General features: G+C 39.0%; 1 protein-coding gene across 49 annotated transcripts in view; it reads right to left on the reverse strand.

Moving 5' to 3' along the window:
- Positions 1-1,099: 1,099 nt before the first annotated feature.
- Positions 1,100-12,734, reverse strand: part of HNRNPC (heterogeneous nuclear ribonucleoprotein C) — a 50,743-nt gene continuing 39,108 nt past the window's right edge. For 8 of the 49 annotated variants that reach the window (XM_080646519.1, XM_080646518.1, XM_080646523.1 and 5 more), the window contains 6 exons: positions 10,938-11,013; positions 10,267-10,314; positions 2,942-3,102; positions 2,358-2,471; positions 1,955-2,136; positions 1,100-1,855 (listed from right to left, as the gene is read on the reverse strand). In XM_080646519.1, the coding sequence (XP_080502645.1) occupies positions 1,772-1,855; positions 1,955-2,136; positions 2,358-2,471; positions 2,942-3,102; positions 10,267-10,314; positions 10,938-11,013 (665 nt within the window). In that variant the 3' untranslated portion in view covers positions 1,100-1,771. Of the gene's footprint in view, positions 1,856-1,954; positions 2,137-2,357; positions 2,472-2,941; positions 3,130-10,266; positions 10,315-10,898; positions 11,014-12,734 lie in introns of all 49 variants that reach the window. The other 41 variants (XM_080646527.1, XM_080646529.1, XM_080646530.1 and 38 more) reach the window with 11 other exon arrangements.

Below are 12,734 nucleotides of genomic sequence, written 5' to 3' on the forward strand. Positions count from 1 at the left end.
TAGCCCGGCTGGTGTGACTCAGTGGTTGAGCATCTACCTATGAACCAGGACACGGTTCGGATTCCCGGTCAGGGCACATGCCTGGGTTGTGGGCTCAATCCCCAGTAGGGAACATGCAGGAGGTAGCCGATCAATGGTTCTCTCTCATTATTGATGTTTCCCATCTCTCTCCCTTCCTCTCTGAAATATATTAAATAGGTGTTATTAGTATTTTAGAACACTGACCCTTTCTAAGAATCCAGCTAAGCATCCTATTTTGTCATGAGTTATGTGTAAAAAGTGAGTTTGTGTAGCATAGGAAATCACATGACTAGAAAACAAGGTGGGTAGTATAGTATGTTTGATCAACTTAACACAAAAGCTACTTTTATACCGTGGATCTCAGATCCAAGGGCAGCCCATAGTTCAGCCTCTTTCTATTCTGCTTTGTTATATAATGATTTAGGAGATTCTTATAAATAGAACTTAAGAAGTCTGGGTGTACCCTATGCCTAAAAATCATTGCAAGTAATTGGGGAGGGGCGCACAAAAATTAGTTCATATGAATTGAACTGAAAGTAAAAAAGTGTGTAAACCTCACTATGTTCTCAGTTACCTGGGAAAGAGGTTTTCTATTTTCAGTAACACTGAGGCAAAGACTCAGAATCCAGAAGGTAACTGGTGCTATCTATAAACAGTAATTGAAAGGACAAAAATGGAAGAAATTTTCATTCTCCAGTTGTTTCCATTTCCCTAAAATACTGACATGTTTAAATATCTTCTTTTAAGGATGAAATAACTGAGCACACAACCAATATCTCAAAAAGGGCACAACTGGACCACAAAGCATTGGTGGAAAAGCTTAATCTATTTCCCAATATTTTTTCATTAGGGTATAAAAGCAATTTTGAAAACCCTCCATTCCACAAAGTTACTTTTCTCCTTAATGTTAACACTCATCCCAATGAACTATAATTTGAGTAGTGTGTGTTGTATGCACAATGATTACGATTCAAATAAAAATATACGTGGTACATTCTAGGGGTTTTGTAGAAACCGCTGTGAAACAAAGTATTTGAAATAAATATAAAATACAAATATATATAAAAAAAAAACCAGGTTTTTTTTTCCTCCAAATTCCTGGTTTAATAAGGATGTGTTTATTTTGAGAAAAAACGGTCCCAAACATCAGGCTGTTCACAAAAATAACCCACAGTATCAACTTTAGAAAACAAATCTTAAAGACTATTATACTAATTATTTACCTAGAGGATGCATTTGACATGCCAACTCTCATTCACAAAAATACATTGTTACATTTGTGTTGAACAGCCCCACATAGCACTCTTATATGGGGTAAAACACATACCTCTAACTCAAAGCTGCTCTCAGGTGCTACTCAACTAATGCGATTGCCTTTGCAGTTAGGGAAGCAACTACTGAACTCATATATGAATGAAAAGAACTGTACTCCCTACATAACAAGAGATTATTTTGGAGACAGTTGATAAAAACCATACATCCTTTTTATTGTTAAGTCATAAAGAGGTATCAAAATTAAAAGCAAAAATTACAGGGTAAGACTTAACACAACTACTAGGAGCATCAAAGGAAGTGAAAATGGGACTAGGCGCAGGGCAATATGAATTAATGAACATGGGAAGGACAAGATAGGGAGAACAGTAAGCATGTGCTGAAGGTACTAGGGAGAGGATCTGGTGAAAATTTTGATCTTAGACAAGCGCCTAGACAAAGAAATAATGGGACAACATTTCTAAACCCCACTATGTGCTTAAGAGTCATCCTCGCCATTGGCGCTGTCTCTGTCATCCTCTCCTTCCTCAGCCTCTTTTTCATCATCCTTGATCAACTCCAGCTGTGAGAAACAGACACAAATAGGATGGAGTTAGAGGCACTCCATGTGTCCCTGATCCCCCCTCCACCACCTTTTTCTTTCCTCTCCCGTGGTTTTCACCTGGTCATCCCCCCGATCTTCATTATCATCATCATCCAGTAGGTCCCCCTCCTCAGCAGAGTCCTCTGCACCCCCCTCGGACTCCATCTTCACATTAGTCTCATCTTTCTTCAGGGAGCTGGTGGTCTGCTCCTCTTCTGTCTTATCATTCTTCATCTCTACTGGGGATGAGAAGGACAAGTCTGTCCAGGGATATTAATGTCCACAGGGTGTAAACAATTCCCACTAATCAATACAAAATGCAGCACAAGCCTAATTCCTCCCACATAAATGCCCTTCCCAATTCAAACTCCCCAAGTTTCACATTCAATTGCTTTACACCCACTATCCCAACATATACTTTCAAATACCTTAGGTAACTAACCCAACTCTACATCCCCCAAAAAGTAGCAGTACCATTTACCTGCTTGTTTGCTCTGTTCCTTTTCAATTTTTTCCAGGCTTTCCAGTAGATAATCCACTTTCTGTTTTATCTGGGTCAATTCCTTCTTAATGGCCTGAAGGTCATCTCCTTTCACTTTTAAAATAAATAAAACCTTAGATGAGAATCAAATGTACCAGAAGCTACAAGTTATCAAAAACATTCCTACCATACTATACACTAGTAGCCAAAAGGAAATCCCTAGGGAGAAATGGCATTAGTATCAGATCGTCTCAGTAATGAGGACCCTTCAATCTTGTAGCTGATAAAGGAAAACTCAATCTAATGTGCTTACTCCATTACCAGTAGCAGTCTGACTTTTGTGCACCTGCTGAAGACTTCAATTCCTTTTAAAAGCACTTTCTCTGTACAGTTTTACTGACATACATTACACAAATTTAACAGGTGCCTCAACTCCCTAAAGTAAGGCAATCTAGAGTTGGTCCCTTAATCATTATATTCTCTTCTTTTATTATGCAAAGGCTTTTGTACAAAAAATGAAATTATTAGCAGCATTAATTTCATTATTTCAACATAGAATAAATGCCACAAAGCTGAATACATACACTTTGCAGACTTGGAAGAAGATCCTCGCTGTCCACTCTTAGAATTGAAGCCACTTTTGCCCCTTCGTGATGTGTTTCCTGATACACGTTGGCGTTTTGAGGGCACTACAGCCCGAGCAATAGGAGGAGGAGGAGGAACACGTGCTGGGTAACTGTACATCCTATTGGATAAGAAGAAAACAGAATTCCTTCACAACTAAATTAAGTCAGTAAGACCAAACAACTGTTAACTTATAAAATAATAAATTAGCCCAGCCATTGTGACTACTGTGAGCGTTAAACTATGAATCAGAGGTCACAGTTCGATTCCTGGTTCAGGGGCACATGCCCAGGTTGTGGAATCAGTCCCTTTGATAAGGAGGCAGCCAATCAATGATTCTCTCTCATCACTGATGTTACTATGTCTCTCTCCCTTCCTCTCTGAAATCAATAAAAATATATTTAAAAAATAATAAAATAAATGTATAGTCTCTCAATCACATCTTTAAACACACACACACACCCCTACCTATTCCTCCTAGTAACTATAACATAATCAGGTCCACTCAAGAAAGATACAACCAACAAAGGGGATCTGAGCAAATGCAAACTTCCTTATTTAAAATGTCACCTTTGGTGACACATAAAGAGCCATCTCTTGGCTTTTCCAAGTAGCCAAGAATCCTCTTGCTCTCTTAATCACATGCCTTTCCAAGCAGGTGCAGCACTGCTCAGGAATATTTTTTAAAAAATGAAAGAAAAGGGGGAGGCAAGATGATAACTCCTGCCCTAGCTGGTTTGGCTCAGTGGACAGAGTGCCAGCCTCTGGACTGAAGGGTCCCAGGTTTGATTACAGTCAAGGGCATATACTTGGTTATGGGCTCATTTCTCAGTAGGGGGCGAGCAGGAGGCAGCCGATCAATGATTCTCTCTCATTATTGATGTTTCTCTCTCTCCCTGTCCTTTCCTCTCTGAAATCAATAATAATTTTAAAAAAAGATGATAACCCAATAAAATTGAGTTAATCCAAAATCTAAAACTTTGTGAGCCTCGAACAAAATAAGGGTTCAAGTATTAGGAATAGATGATGGTCAGCTTCTTTCAACCATCTTGCAATTCAATGGAAACTCTCCCACCACTGTATAAACTATTTTTCTTCACCTCTGATCAATACACCTTGCTGGAAAAGATCTGTAGAGTAAGAATCAACAAAAAAATTGCCTGACCTCTCTTCATGTAACCTTTATCATATAATCCTAGCCATAAGAGAAAAATCTCAACTATACTCGACTCTTCTCTCCCACAAAGCATCTACTTATGTAACTTTAACCCAATAGTAGTAAATCTCATCAAGACCTCCCATTTCTTTTTTTTTTAGAAATATATTTCATTGATTTTTTTACAGAGAGAGATAAGTTAGAAACATCCATCAGCTGCTTCCTGCACACCTCTTACTGGGGATGTGCCCACAACCAAGGTACATTCCCTTGACCAGAATTGAACCTGGGACCTTGCAGTCCACAGGCCGACGCTCTATCCATTGAGCCAAACCAGTTAGGGCAAGACCTCCAATTTCAACAATTACAATGGTAACTACTTGCACCTTTCCTCCCCTCCAGTTCCTCTTTTCTAAGATATCAGGATAGAGGATAAAATTCTTTCATGTGCCATACAAAGCTATTTACAATCCTCATTCTTCCCAACTACAGCTGGTTGCTTCCCCCAAATACCCAGATATATTCACAACTCTGCAACTTTATTAAAGTGAAACCTTCTCACCCTATCTGCCTAAATGCCTCCTACCTATTATCAAAGGCAAGTTCAAATACAGCCCTTTGTGAAACTAAATGGGGCTCTTTGAATCTTAACAGGGAAGCTTATAGCTACCCAAAGGGCAAGGCAATTCATCTTTCTATGAGACAATCCTCTACAATGCAGGATACACAATAGCTCCTGTTAATTTCACAGCACTTTCTTCACTGTATACTTACTATATTGCTTGTCATACAAGTGTCCCATTTGATCTATGAGTTGATGTATTTCATTCCCCTTTCTAATCACGGTATGATGGCATTTACCTAATACTATATTGCCTAATATTATACTGCTTATAATAATCAGTAATTTCAAAAGTGCATAATGAAAATGTGAAAAAATATTTTAAATAAATTACAGAAATTTAAGAATCTGAAAAGAAACAACTGCAAAGTAATTCAATGGAACTGTTCACACAAGAAGTCCTCTATAAAGAACTGCTACAGCAAAAAAAATTCAACAATTACAATGGTAACTACTTGCACCTTTCCTCCCCTCCAGAAGCAAAAAAATTCTAAACAGGACACAAATGAAACTGGATCTTTGTCAGGACCTTCTAGGTTTATTAGACCTTCAACATTAACAAATAATGTTCTGCACACAAGGGTGACTTATACAACCCCCCTAGTTTTATACATAGATTCCCATAAATATTCATCTTAAAAGAAAAGGCTATTTTGGGCTTATATTCCTACCACAAAAAAAGTGTTTGTTAACAAATCTTTGGATAATTATAAACTATGTATGATCACAAGTTTATAGTATATTTGAAACAGTTAATAGTGTATCTGAGTGTCAGATATTAATTTATTTAAAATGGTAGTTTCACATAGACAATTTCTGTTGAATTCGTAAGAAATTTCACACCTGTATCAGCAATGGCCTTAAGAACAACTAGAATCCAAAATTCCACAAGAACAAGATGGCAAAGCAAAAACTTGCATTAAAATGTCTTCCAAAGTAGATAATCTTTAATGATGTGAGGTAAACAGTTCTTGAAATTTGTGCACAGAGGGGTGTCCCTCAGCCCAGCCTGCACCCTCTCCAATCTGGGACCCCTCAAGGGATGTCCGACTGCCCGCTCACAATCCAGGACTGCTGGCTCCCAACTGCTCGCCTGCCTGCCTTCCTGATTGCCCCTAACCGCTTCTGCCTGCCAGCCTGATTGATGCCTGACTGCTCCCCTGCCAGCCTGTTTGCCCCCAACTGCCCTCCCCTGCAGGCCTGGGTCCCCCCCAACTGCCCTTCCCTGCAGGCCCGGGCCCCCCCAACTTCCCTCCTCTGCCGGCCTGGTCGCCCCCAACTGCCCTCCCTTGTAGACCTGGTCCCTCCCAACTGCCCTCCCCTGCTGGCCATCTTGTGGTAGCCATCTTTGACCATATGGGGGCAGCCAACTTGTGTGTTGGGGTGATGGTCAATTTGCATGTTACTCTTTTATTAGATAGGATAGAGACCTGGTGCATGGGTGGGGGCCAGCTGGTTTGCCCTAAAGGGTGTCCTGGATCAGAGTGGGGGTTCCCTTGCGGTGTGGGGCGGCCTGGGCGAGGGGCCTGTGGTGGTTTGCAGGCCGGCCACAGCCCCTGGTGACCCAAGTGGAGGCCCTGGTATCTGGGATTTCTTTATCTTCTATAATTGAAACTTTGTAGCCTGGAGCGGAGCCAATCTTCCTGCTCGCTCCATGGCCGCAGTCATTTTTGTTGGGATTTATTTATCTTCTATAATTCAAACTTTGTAGTCTTGAGTAGAGGCCTGGGCCCACCAGGGTGTGTGGAAAGCTTGGCGACCTCCACTGCCGGGGAAACCCAAGCCTCCTGCTCGCTCCGTGGCTGCAGCCATCTTGGTTGGGGTTAATTTGCATACTCGCTCCTGATTGGCTGGTGGGCATGGATTGTGGTGTAGCAGAGTGATGGTTAATTTGCATATTACTCTTATTAGATAGGTTTATCCTCTCCAGTTTTAAAGGTATTTATTTACAATCATTGGGACTTGCTAATTAACACCCATTAATATCAAAGCAAATGTACAAATCACTGCAATTCTCCTAACAAAACAGTTAATAACTGGTTTCCTGATATTTAAAATTTATGTTTTCCCTTACAAAACACCCACTGCCTATATTCCTTAAGTTTATGTCAAAACTCAGGCTGGGCCTGGCGGGTGTGGTTGTGCGTCATCCTGTGCACAGAAAGGTTGCCAGTTTGATTCCTGGTCATGGCACATGACCGGGTTTAAAGGCTTAATCCCTGGTAAGGGATTTGCAAAAGGCAACTGATCAAGCCCACCATCTGGGCATGTGATCGGGAATCGAACTGTGACCTCCTGGAGCACAGGTCGACGCTCAACCACTAAGCCACGGTGACCAGGCTGCACCTTCTTATAATAAAGAATCCAACATAGTAGATTTAGGATCACTAATTAGGATAACAAACACCTTAACCTTACAAATAAAGTAACTTCAGAACTTCTGAGTAAAAGAAAACACCATTTTCCTGAGTAGTTTTTTCCATTTTTCACTAAGCCTGTTCATTTTCCCATCACAGAACTGAGTACTATACTTGACCAACTCTTTAGTAGCTATCACTTGCTTATTCCATTAGTCTTCAGATTAGAATGGAAGGGGGAAGACATTACTTTTAACTGACACACCATATTATCTAGCAATACATTAAGGAGTAACTAAAGGTATTCTCTTGCTCTTTAAAAACCAAGAGGCCAACAGTGTGTTGCCATCATTTTTTAGGACTAAATAGCTATGGTAAGAAATTTGAAGATATTTCTGCAAACATCTAAATTTCTTCACTATTCCTTGCTGTCTGTATCTTTTTTTATTAAGTTTTGCAAAATTCCTCACTTAAAACTATTTTTCCAAACATTCAGGATTGTCCCAAAAAAATGTATACACACTTTAACAACTAATAGGTCGATTGATGCTGCTTCTTTGCAGATTTAACCCATTGGAATAATTCACAGTGTATATACATTTTGGGGGGACACCCTGTATTTACACTGTGAGATGATAGGGATGTTCTAAGTTTTGCTGCCTTACCAAGACAACTAAAGTAAAACTTCAGAAGACTATTTTCATAAAGGTAGGGTTACACTGTCTGAATTTTATACATACAACTAGAACCTCAATGCACGAAATTCGTGCAAGAGTAGGCCTTCCTTCCCCTGGCTGCCTCACAGCCCCAGCTTCATCTGGAAGGTCCTCCAGAAGGACATCTGGTCTAATTAGGATATTATGCTTTTATTATTATAGATTTGAAAAAGTTTCTTACCTAAATAGAGTTCATAATACCCCAGAAATTATATCCATAAAATGTGTATTAAATTTTTTCTAAGAGGTATCATGACAAAGAAATAGGTAATATTCACAGAATTAAAACTACTTCCTTGTTCTATGTTATCAATGATTCTCAACCCTCCCAGGACATTAGAATTCCTTGGGAGCTTTAAAAAACATACATCAATAAAGAGTCTACCTAAACCAGCTGTATAAAAATCACTACAGGTGTACTTGGGCATGAGTATTTTTTAAATGTGGCCAAGAGATTCCTATGTGTGGGATGGTAGTGGATTAAGAGTAACTGCTTCAGACAAATTCAGTTATTCACAAAATTTCAGGACCTTTAAGTCACTCTATCAGTGACCAAGTTTTCCCAGATCTGTTCTCCCAACTAAGGGCTGCCATTTTTATAATTTCAATATTTTTGAAGTAGAGAAATCATTATTTTTCAAAATATGTGTTTAAACATAAAAATCTGAAATCTCTGAAGACAAATGAAATAATCATTTGATGATGCATGAACGAGATTCAAATCATACAACCTTATGACATATTCAAGGATTTTTACAATGTAGATTAAAAACAATTTTTCCAGTCTTACTCCTTTGGTCTTTTAATACTTAGCTACCATAGTCTACTTAATATTTCTCAAACACAAAAGCAAAACTTACACTTATTTATCAAGTCCAATGTATGAGTATGGTCAAATACTACCATATAATGAATAACTTAAAAAGTACCAAACTAAATATACCTAACTAGAAGCCCAGTGCATAAAATTCGTGCACGGGGTGGAGGGTCTCCTCAGCCTGGCCTGCACCCGATCCAATCTGGGATCCCTTTCGTAATCCAGAACCACTGGCTCCTAACCGCTCACCTGCCTGCCTGCCTGATGTCCCTAACTGCTGCCCTGCTGGCCTAATCCCCTAACCGCCTAACTGCTCTCTCCTGCCAGCCTGATCCCCCAACTGCCTATCTGCTCTCCCTTCCTCTCCATGCCCTTCAGACCCCTGCCGCAGGCATGCTGAGCTCTCGGCCGCAGCCCTGCCCCCGACCTGATTAGTCGTTATGTGATGATGTTACGGCCAATTTGCACATTCCTCTATTGTTAGTATAGCTGTTTCCTTAATAATTCTTGAAGATTATCTGAATGCCAATATAATACCAATACTTTCTGCATATCATGCCACTCCCCAATAATTCCTATTATCAGCTGGAGGTGGAAGAGGGCATAGAGGAGATAAAAGATAATGGAAAAAAACAGAATAAAATAAAATTTAAAAATAAAAGCCATCCATAACTTATCCCTACCCACACATCTCCCAATTTTATTTCTTAGGAATCTCCAAAAAATATTAATGCTGTTCTGAAGGCATAAGAAGAAATCATTATTCCAAACTCCTTATCTTTCATTCATTCATTCATTCATTCTTTCATTCATTTTTAATTGGTTTCAGAGAGAGGACGAGAGAGGGAGAGAAACATCAATGAGAGAGATAATCATCGATTGGCCGCCTCCACTGGGGATCCAGCCCGCAGCCCAGGCAGGTGCCCTGACTGGGAATCACACGATGACCTCCTGGTTCATGGTTTGACGCTCAACCCTGAGCAACAATGGCCAGGCCAACCCCCTTAACCTATTAGAATTGTATCACCATGATTCCTAATCTATAATATAAATCTTAACACTCTAACATTAACTCTCAAAGCAATTTGTATTGTTAATTCATTATATAAGCTGATTATAGCCTATTTTATATTAGCTGGTTTGCTTAAAGTTCACTGTACAATAAAGTTAGGAATCATTTTTTGAAATTTTATTGTAATCCCATACAATGCAAAGCCAAGTGGCAAGTATGCCATAGGGAAATAATGAAGAAACATATAACTGCTATATAAGTCTCATTTCATCATTAGGTAATTCAGAAAGTCCTTTTATTTGGAATACAAATTAAAACAAAAAGAAAAATGACGTGTTTCAAGAAAAAACCTTAGTCTAGAATATATTGGACATGTCCCAATATGACATAAAGATACATAAACTGATTCTTTGAAATCAATAGAAATGTCACCTCACTAGTCTACCTCAATTTGTAGAAGCGAAGTATTTTTCATTTTGTTTTTGGCAGAAAGAAGAGATTTTGTTTGAAAATATGTTTATGTTGTTCGTTACTACAAAATAGAAAAACAAAACGATTCTCACTAGGTGCTTTTTATCAAGATAGACAAAAAACTTTTAACATACCTGTCATAATAATCCCGTTGAAAGTCATAGTCCAAATCAAAAGAGGAGCTGAAAAATAAATACCAAAGAGCATTAATTTGAAGCCATTAATGTCAATTCACAATAGCTGATAGGGGAAAAAAACCCCAAAGCCCATGCCAAACCAACCACAACAAATAGATCAACAGATTAGCATGGAACAACTTCCAATCATTCAAATAACATAACTGAATTTTAAGCATCTTAGGCCCCTGAACATGCAGTGGACAAATTCAAATTCAGGTGAAAGTTTTGCTAAAATTTCAACACACTACATAGTAGCCAAATTAAGAACACTGAAAATTACAATAGTAAACTAAACATTCTTAGGCCATCTTCCCTTTCTTACTCCTCAGCTCCTGAGAAGTTAAACTCCTCTTAAAGAATTTTATAATTTATGCTAAATATCAAAGTATTCTTTAATAGCCAAAATCTCAGGGAAGTCTAATAATTTTATGGGAAATGGGTGAAAAGGAAGTATATTAACAAAAAATAAAGCATTACTTTGACACAGATAAAACATACTACAATTAGCCCTCCCATATCGAGAAAAACAGATAGAGAATATGCCCACTGATGGACACAATGGAGTTATAAATAATAAAGTTCCGGACCTGAGTAGAGGGGACGGAGAAGGGTGTTCTGGTACTGACCCGTACATCTCCGCTGCAGATCGTTTCACACCTGCTTTTCCTCGGTTCACTTTTGGCTCTGCAGCCAGATTAATATCTGAAAAAAAACAAAAAGAAAAACTTTAGTGACAACTCTGTTGGGATTTTTAAAAGTGTACCTAAGTCATATAAATAAACAAAGATCTAATACTGTAACCTTTCCTTATGATATAAACACTCAAGAATTTTTATAAGGCTGGAACTTAATCTTCCATTCCTTTTGTACCAAAAAAGTTTTCATTATTTATAACACACTAAGTTTGTCTTTGGTACCTTCCATGCTCAGCTCCTACTTCAATGAAATGCTTACCATTCAGAACACCCATTTTGTTCACTTAGTTACTATCACAGGAAAAAAGTATCAGTGACTAATAGTTAGTTGCCTTTCTAGAAATGATTCTGTATATCTTAAATTAAACAAATATATTAGAAATGAATGACCTCAGAGATTTTATATGGCAGTTCATGAATTAATATAACTATGGTACCCTTAAATTTCCCCAAAGGCAAATGTTTATTCTACTTACAAGTAGAACCAACTTTTAAAGTTGCAAGTACTTTACAGAAATGCTTAACCACCTGTACATGCACATACATAAATACACACCAACAAAAGGAGAGAAGGAAAAAAACACCCTAGTGTGTGTGTGTGTGTGTATGTAATGCCTAATATGCAAAGTGTCCTGTCTGGGAGTTTGATTGCTTGCTATGACGTGCGCTGACCACCAGGGGGAAGCCAGCAGCCACTAGGGACCCTACCAGTGCAAAAATTTCATGCACTGGGCCTCTAGTTTCCACACAAAAGGTAAATATTTAAAACACCCATTCTAGCAGCCAACTACTTAGCCTGTCGATCCACTGCCTACCAAACAAGAGTTCATGTGCTTCCTCATTAACAAGAGGCCATTGTAGCTCTTTTAAAACTCAACTCATCAAATAAGCAATTAAAAAACAGACATTAAGTACATTGTCTTTTTGCTAAATAGACAATTCATGAATAATCTTCAGTTGTTGGTCCACTAAATTAGTTTCTAATTTTTAAATAATATAGTTTATTGATTTTTTTACAGAGCGGAAGGGAGAGGGAATTAGAAACATTGATGAGAGAGAAACATCAAGGAGGGCAGTTGGAGTGGACCCAGGCCTGCAGGGGAGGGACAGTTAGGGTGACCAGATCTGCAGGGGAGGGCAGTTAGGGGCAAACAGGCCTGCAGGGGTGGGCAGTTAGGGGCAAACAGGCTGGCAGGGGAGTGGTTAGGGTGTGATCAGGCTGGCAGGCAGAAGTGGTTAGGGGCAATCAGGAAGGCAGGCAGGCAAGCAGTTGGGAGCCAGCAGTCCTGGATTGTGAACAGGCAGTCGGACATCATTGAGGGGTCCCAGATTGGAGAGGGTGCAGGCTGGGCTGAGGGATACTCCCCCACCCATGCACGAATTTCATGGACCGGGCCTCTAGTATATTAATAAAATTTCATTTAATAATCTTAATTTTAGTAAAAATACAAGTATGGTTATTTTAAAACTGTGGCACAAAGTACACATAAAATTGTATTTTTTCTTTTCTTAAAAAGTATAAATAAGTACCTCCTAATCTACCCACTGAATCTAGTCAGAATCAATAAAAATTCGTAACAATAACTCCTGATATACAGACAGTGGTTTCTAAATAATTCTCGTTAAAAGGAGCCAAGGCTCTTGGGCAAAAGGGCAAATTCCAAATTTATGTCAAGCTATATACCAGATGACCTGGAATATCTTCTGGTGCCAGAGAATGAAACAATA

The sequence above is a fragment of the Plecotus auritus genome (genome assembly GCF_963455305.1).
Source record: "Plecotus auritus genome assembly, chromosome: 1".
Lineage (NCBI taxonomy): Eukaryota > Metazoa > Chordata > Mammalia > Chiroptera > Vespertilionidae > Plecotus > Plecotus auritus.